We start from the raw sequence: 7,636 nt of genomic DNA, 5'->3' as shown, positions 1-7,636 counted from the left end.
GGCAGCAGATAGTTCTCTATCCCCGTCGAATACGAAGTACGGAGCCGACTCCCTTGGACCAAAATCTTGCTTAACATTAGACATTACAAGAATTATTTTTCATACGCCCCCAATACACATAATAACATTTGCGCTCTGACTAGCTAAAAAGTATAACGACCGCAACTGATATAATTTGTCGATTGCGCTTGTACGTAGAACATTCCATACAAATGATCTCTTATTCATCCGGTGAAAGATTATTTCTTACATATTCTAAAACCGCATTTAGTACTAAGAATCCCAGTCAATTCATTATTTTGGCCCTAGTATTATTAAAAGTTATCATTACAAGAATGTTACATGTTTTGCGATAAAACCTTATCTGCTATTGTGATTAAATTAATATTGAACGCGTTAAAATGGGTTCTGAAATATTAAGGCAAATGCTGTGGTTAATTTTATTTCTCTATAGTGTTGCTGCCTCAGAGAGTTGCGGCTACCAGGTGAGTGTTTTAACATACCTCAAGAATAATAATTTTAAATATGTTTTTAGTCCTGTCATTTAACCAAAGATGGATACATTAATTTACATATGGTACCGCACACCCATGACGACATGGGTTGGCTCAAAACGGTCGACCAGTACTATTATGGAGGTAGTCCGATGCAACGAAAATATAAATTTGATTTTTTCCATCTCTTCTTCCAGTGCGACAAGACACCTACCCAGCGTCAGTACGCAGCATTTTAGATAGCGTGGTAGAGGCGCTAAAAGAAAATTCGGATAGGAGGCTAGTAAAACAATTAATCACAATTCAAATTGACAATTGACCAAGCGTTTACGAATAGGTTCATATGGGTTGAGACAGGATTCTTTTGGAAGTGGTGGCTAGAACAACCGGAAGACGTCAGAGATAATGTGCGAAATTTGGTAAACAGTGGTCAGCTGGAGTTCGTAGGTGGGGGGTGGTCCATGAATGATGAAGCCACCACTAATTATTTGGCTATAATTGATCAAATGACGTGGGGACTTAAGTAAGAACGATATCTGGCGTTCAACACCGCATTTTTATCCCCCACTTGTTGGGCAGCTCTCGGTTATATATTTTTTTCTCATATAATTCTAAAGATTTTTATTGAGCGTAATCGGAAATTCATGGAGTTTTATATAATTTTGCATTGGTAGATATTTTCAGAAATGAACTAACACTTCTCATGAAGATCTATGACTTTACTTTTTCCTTTTGTGGTGAATTTATTGTAGGAGATACAAGTATCACATTTTTTTCTCAGAATCAATTCTTTATCAGCTTGTTGCTTTCGAACAATCGATAAAATCGAATTTTTCGAAAGCACGGGCGCTTGGCAACGAAACATATCTGGGCAACGGTTGGTCCTATAAAGTCGCCATTGGTACAGATGGAATTCAGCGTTAAAAAAAGAGGTTTTTATTTTTTTGTCTGTTTTTCCGGCCCCTGCTCTCTGATCTCTGTTCTCTGTCGAAAATAACTCGCGAAAGGTATGAGCTGGGATTCTGAAATTTGGCCCCTTTTAAATAGTTCACAAAACACATAAGCCTATAATGGTCGCAATTGATCAGGGGCGTCCATTTTTTTTATCGATTTTCGCCTGTTTTTCGTACATCGCTATGAAACCTGATAAGGGTCCAAAATTTAAAGCCATCGACTTTTGCGCACGTATTAACCTTAGTTCCTTAACGGAACCATTGAAACTGGTCGGGGGGGGGGGGGGGGGGGACTAATTTTAAAAATTTAAAAAGAACATTTGCAATGGTCTAATTTTTTTTTTCTCAAAAACGGTCTCGAAGTCTCGAATGAGAAAACGCGCGAGATACAGATCTAGAAATTATTAAAAATAAATTTGTTGAAAATGAAAAAATGAAAATTTATTATAAATGGAAGACGATTTATTAGTGTTCAGTTTCTTTTAAATGGTTATATAGTTCGTTTAGACGACTATAACTTTTCAATTTTATGTTTTCATATATTGTGCATCACACACGCTTCTCAAAGTATTTGAAAAAATCCACATGAAAATCCCTATGTATTAGAAATAATCTTGACGCGATGACGTCATTTACTCTTACTGCATGGATTCGGAAAAAAAAATCTCAAAAACTGTTTACCCTATGGCTAAAATTCTTCAACCAGAAGACGAAGAAGATCCGGAACTATAAGCTCCATTTCAAGCATTTTTTCGATTATATATAGGGTTTCTCAGTCATAAACAAAAATATAAAATACCCTGAAAATTGTTGATTTCGGGATTAAATTAGTCGCTATAAAATAAAATTCGTAAAAAATATGGATATTTGCTTTTGATTTTTGATTTTTACGGTTTTCGTCTATCACACACCCTTGTCGATCCATGTGACAGTGGCTAAATCTCGCACTCAATGACGTCATTTACTATTACAACGTACTGCATGGTTTCAGAAAACAAGTATTTTCTCGAAAACTATTTACCCTATTGAAAAAATGCATATATCAGAAAACGTGGGAGATCCACGGGAATAACTTTTACTTCGGTGTTCGAAGTGTTTTCGGAGCGCGAGCATTGAAGATGCCAAGTGAGATTTTGGCGAAACGTCTGCAGGATTCCAGTCGGATGCAGGATTCCAGTCGGAGTTCAAACTTGAATAATTACTTCCCATCTATTAAATTTACATATGAAATAGAAAGTAACATGCAGTTGCCTTTTTTGGAAGTTCTCGTTATCAAAAACAGTGAAAATCATATAGTTTTTGACATTTATAGGAAAGACACTAGTACTTTAAGATACATAACCAATGATTCTAACCATGCTTTTCAACATAAAATGACAAGTTTTAATTTTCTAGTCCATAGACTTGTCACATTTCCTTTAAGTCAAGAAAGGTTTGAGGTGGAAAGAAGCCTATAAAAAAGGTGACTAGAATCAACGGCTATGAAGATAGTTTTATCGATAAGTTAATTAGGTAATTTAGATTTAAAAACAAACTTCAAAAATCAACGACTTTTCAAGTTGATAAGGAAAATTTAAAAGCAGTCTCAATTCCTTTCTCTCCCCAATATACAAGTGGAGTTGATAGAGTCTTCAGGGCCGCAGATCTTCGAAGTGTCTATCAGTCCGGATCAAAATTAAAAAATCTCTTAGGTAATCCCAAGGAAAAACTAGATACCCTTGAAAAGTTGGGAATTTGTGAAATATGTTGTAACGACTGTGACAAGTCATATGTAGGGTAAACCAAAAGATCAATTAATGTTAGATTTAAGGAAAATTTAACTCATCTAAAATTTGGTAGATTAGAAAAATCAAGTGTACCCGAACATATGTTCAACAATAATCATAAGGTAGATATAAGTAATTTAAAATTAGTTAAACATGTAAATAATAGTAGAAAATTAGATGCCTACGAAAGCTTAGAAATTGTTAAGAGAGGGAATAAAGCACTGAACAAGGACAGAGGTCTAATCCCATTTAGCCCATTGTACGCGCTGATTGGTTGCGTGAACAGTGCGTAATTCCCTCTCCCACTTCCCGATGTGTATATATATAGAGAGCATTTGTTCTATTAAGTTTAGTTTTAATCTTCTCCTGAAGATGCCAACTTGGTTGGCGAAAGGCGCGTCGAGTACGTAAAACTGAGTTTCGGTTTGTGGTAAAACGCGTTGTTGTGTGTTGGGATAATTTGGTTTAAATAGTATCGTAAACTGTGTCGAGAGAGAGTTTCAAGTTTTGTCTAACATACAGGGTAAGCGAGATATTTTAAAAATATCATTGGAAAACGCAATTACTAGAACAAAGTTTTATATTTATTAAAGCTTGAAGTTCGGTGGGACTTGAAAGTCACTTTATACAGGGTGCATGCACAGTAAAATTACATAGATTTTGGGAACGTTCCATAGTGGTTCGCAGGAGCGCGATAGGAAAACTATGCGTCCCCTAGGACAAGAAAAGCGGCTTTTTTATGAAATTTCGAACGCAATCTTGTTCGATAGGTATTTTGTCGATATTTCTTATTGCAATCATGAAATGAATGAATGTTTTTATGAAACGTACTATGCATAGAATATCATAGAAAATGTACGCCGTCAGCTTAATCATGAATGGTCAACTGCTCATACCCTATTTGCAATTCAGGGCGTCATCAAACAGCCGCTCTATTTGACGTTCACAAGTTACATCGTACACACCATGCCTTCTTTGTGTAAATTAGGAAATTGAACGACACTTTTGGTGAATGCGGCAGACCAAAAGTGGGATGGCAGATCGATCCTTTCGGCCACAGCAAAGAGATGGCTTCGATTTTTGCACAGCTCGGTTTCGATGGCCTAATCATCAACCGAATAGATTATGAAGACAAGAATATTAGGTTGGCCAAAAAGTCGATGGAGTTTATTTGGCGAGGAAGTGACAGCCTAGGTTGGTACCCGCATCGAATATAAATAAAATTAAGTGGCAACATTTTCAGGAGCTTCGAGCGACATTTTCACTAGCGTTATGTTCCGTCATTACAGCGCTCCCAGTGGATTGTGCTTCGACTCGGTATTATGTAGGGACGAATTCTTGGTCGACGATCCGGATAACTCAGAGTATAACATACGAAAAAAAGCTGAGGACTTCATCAACAATTATGTTGAAGAAGCCAGGAAAAGTTACGGTACCAGCAATATTCTCATTCCGTTTGGCGATGACTTCATGTACCAATCTGCTGGATCTTACTTGAAGAACTTGGACAAATTAATCCAGTAAAACAAGCAGTTTTATATGACCTCAATAAACTTGTATTACTTCGCAGGTTCGTAAACAACAATACATTCAACGGGCAGAAATACAACTTGATATACTCCACCCCGTCCTGTTATGTGCGAGCGGTATCCGATGAAATAAAAGATAAAGCTACCTTAGAAGTGAAAACCGACGATTTCTTCCCCTACGCCGCAGGTACCAACAACTACTGGACCGGATACTATTCTTCCAGGCCCACAATGAAAAATTACGTCCGCTATTCCAACAACTTTCTCCAAGTTTGCAAACAGCTAAATTCATTAACCAATGTCACTTTCTTGGATCCGAGACTTGACGCACTGAGAGAAGCCATGGGTACCGTCCAGCACCATGACGCTATTACTGGCACTGAGAAAGAACACGTTACCCACGATTATGTCAAAATGCTACATGCTGGAATCACTGGTTGTGAAGGAATTGCAAATCAATCACTTTTGTAAGTTCCCCAGACACTTTGACCGCGAATAATTCACTAACCTTGTTTGGTTGTTTAGTAAACTGATTCGATCCTCAAATATGAAGTTCGAAACGTGTCCTTTGTTGAATGTAAGTCAGTGCGCTGCAACAGAACTAGAAGATGTTTTGATAATTACAGTCTATAATCCGCTGAGCAGGAACGTATCTAAACATGTGCGCCTACCCATCATAGATGGGTCGTATACGATTAGAGATCCTGAAGGTGTGACCTGAAATCGTTTACTGAGAAATCTGTCTGTTGATTACAAATTTGTAGGAAACTTCTTGGTGACTCAGGAAATACCTATTTCAGAATCTGTGTTAAAGGTACCGGGCCGAACAAGTAAGGCCACTAAGGAAGTAATTTTTTTGGCACAAAACGTCCCACCTTTGGGTTTTAAGTCCTATTTTTTTGAGAAAACTAGTAACAAGTTCAAAACGAAGTCATTAAATTTACCAAAGGTAACGCCGGACTGAGTGAAGTGTTCAGCTTATCTAAAAACTTTCCAGAAAGTGAGTTACAAGAGGAAATCGCCCAACGACTGGAGTTTTTCCTGGAAGAACATTACTTTGGACCTCACGCAACCTCTTCTATACTATAACGGTACCGATGGAGATTCCTACGCACTGAAAACGGGCGAAGAAATCCATTTTCGTGAGATATCACCATCCGTGGTCTACGAAGGAGATTTGTTAACCGAAATTCACCAGACGTTTAGCGATTGGGTCAGTCAAATTGTCCGCATGTATTCAAACGAATATTTTGTCGAGTTTGAATATCTCGTCGGACCGATACCTGATAAGTAATAGTTGAATAGTATAAAAAATAACTAAAAATTATATTCCATTTCTATAGTACAACGGGGAAAGAGGTAGTGAGCAGATTTTCTACAGCTACAAACAGTCACTCAAAATTCTACACGGACACTAACGGTCGCGATACTTTGCAACGGATTAGAGATTACAGGCCTACCTGGAACACGTCAGTAGAACCACCGAGACCTGAAAAGAACTACTATCCAGTAACATCGAAGATATCTATTATAGACGACAATGAAGAAACAATGGTTAGTCTATTGACGGACAGAGCACAAGGGGCAACAAGTTTAAGGGATGGGGAAATTGAGTTGTTGGTGAGTGGAGTTATGCAATGAAACTACAGTCTAGCAAGTATCATTTGAAGGTGCACAGAACATGTATAGGCGAAGGAGCTTACGAACAATTGTTTGAGGAAGCTTTTGGAACTGGCGTCGTTACTAGAGGATCGCATTATCTGGTTTCCGGACTGCTCAATGTTTCTGATTCTGGTAAACTGCAGCTAAAAATTTTGATTTAGCTTACAGTCTCTTTTTTAGAAAACATACTGGCTATAGAAAAAGATTTAGAGGAAAGAAAATTTCTGGACTCTTGGGTATTCTTCGCTTCAAACAACAATGTATCATTCGAAGAATACAGGGAGAAGCATGTGATGGAGGTAAGTGAAGCTTATTTAAATCGTTATAATGAAGTTGTATTTTTTTTGCAGTTTTCAGGTTTAAAGAGAGCATTGCCATCAAATGTGCACGTTTTAACTCTCGAGCCGTGGGCTCCAGATACCATTTTGTTTAGGTTGGAGCATCTGTTCGAAAAGGACCTAAACAACGAACTTTCGAAAAACGTTACTGTGAATGTCAAAGTAAGAACGTACCTGCTTTAACTGGTTTATCCTTCTTTGATATGCAAACAACATGGATTTTTAGGATTTATTTTCAACATTTGAAGTGCTATCTATTAAGGAGGCAACATTAGGAGCCAATCAGTGGTTGGAAAACAACACTTCCTTCAATTTTGTAAACGTTTCCAAAACCAAGTTAAATGACGGAAAATTTGAAATCACCCTGCGACCAATGGAGATAAGAACTTTCCTAATTGAAATTAAATTCTATTGAAACGTATATATCAGGAAATTAAAGTTGACATTTCATTAAACCTGTCTTTTGTTAATTGTCATATGGGCGCACATGTTGATTCGATGCTGAGATATGCAGTGTCTCATCCTGTAAAACGGCTGTAAATTTAAAGAGAAATTCGGTCGTTTATGGACACATCTATATCTTTTTGTAAACGGTAGACTAATGGTATTTTCCACTGAATAACGATGGCACACATATGTTTAATTTAGATTTTGAATTGTTGTATACTGTTCTTCGTGTCACTAATAACACATTATCTAACACCTTTAAGTTTGACAAATTTACCCATCAGTAATTAAATAATATTCTTACGATTTTTAAACAAATAAAGGGTTCGTCAAACTTAACGGAACTGCAAATTCATTTAACCCAAAATCACTAGGAGCAACTATACATATGCCACTATTTTCTACGCACATAATTTATAAGGCAAAAATTTAACACCCTCTCTTTCG

At 37.1% G+C, this 7,636-nt stretch overlaps 1 protein-coding gene across 3 annotated transcripts; it reads left to right on the top strand.

Annotated features, from left to right (window-relative positions):
- Positions 1 to 335: 335 nt before the first annotated feature.
- Positions 336 to 7,180, top strand: LOC132698522 (lysosomal alpha-mannosidase-like). Of its 3 annotated transcripts, XM_060664643.1 has the most exons (15): positions 336 to 485; positions 536 to 638; positions 692 to 773; positions 832 to 1,017; positions 4,202 to 4,407; positions 4,457 to 4,733; positions 4,784 to 5,209; positions 5,268 to 5,452; positions 5,507 to 5,691; positions 5,740 to 6,032; positions 6,086 to 6,362; positions 6,413 to 6,536; positions 6,585 to 6,703; positions 6,755 to 6,904; positions 6,969 to 7,180. In XM_060664643.1, the coding sequence occupies exons 1-15, from the start codon at positions 402 to 404 to the stop codon at positions 7,155 to 7,157; spliced, it is 2,886 nt and encodes a 961-aa protein (XP_060520626.1). In that variant the 5' UTR covers positions 336 to 401; the 3' UTR covers positions 7,158 to 7,180. The 3 variants fall into 3 exon arrangements, with proteins under 3 accessions (XP_060520626.1, XP_060520627.1, XP_060520628.1); XM_060664644.1 differs by lacking the exon at positions 6,969 to 7,180 and having other exon boundaries at positions 6,762 to 6,830; XM_060664645.1 differs by lacking the exons at positions 6,585 to 6,703; positions 6,755 to 6,904; positions 6,969 to 7,180 and having other exon boundaries at positions 6,421 to 6,536.
- Positions 7,181 to 7,636: the final 456 nt, after the last annotated feature.

This window comes from Cylas formicarius, unplaced genomic scaffold, assembly GCF_029955315.1.
Source record: "Cylas formicarius isolate icCylForm1 unplaced genomic scaffold, icCylForm1.1 PGA_scaffold_2__14_contigs__length_35257938, whole genome shotgun sequence".
NCBI classification, from domain to species: Eukaryota; Metazoa; Arthropoda; class Insecta; order Coleoptera; family Brentidae; genus Cylas; species Cylas formicarius.
Note: the sequence above shows the minus strand (reverse complement) of the source record. Positions and strands in the feature narration are given on the sequence as shown.

Coding starts and splice junctions, on each gene's coding strand:
- LOC132698522 (XM_060664643.1), top strand. CDS start 402: ATGGGTTCTGAAATATTAAGGCAAATGCTGTGGTTAATTTTATTTCTC. Junction 5,210..5,267: donor ATTGCAAATCAATCACTTTT/GTAAGTTCCCCA, acceptor TTGGTTGTTTAG/TAAACTGATTCGATCCTCAA. Junction 6,704..6,754: donor GGGAGAAGCATGTGATGGAG/GTAAGTGAAGCT, acceptor TTTTTTTTGCAG/TTTTCAGGTTTAAAGAGAGC.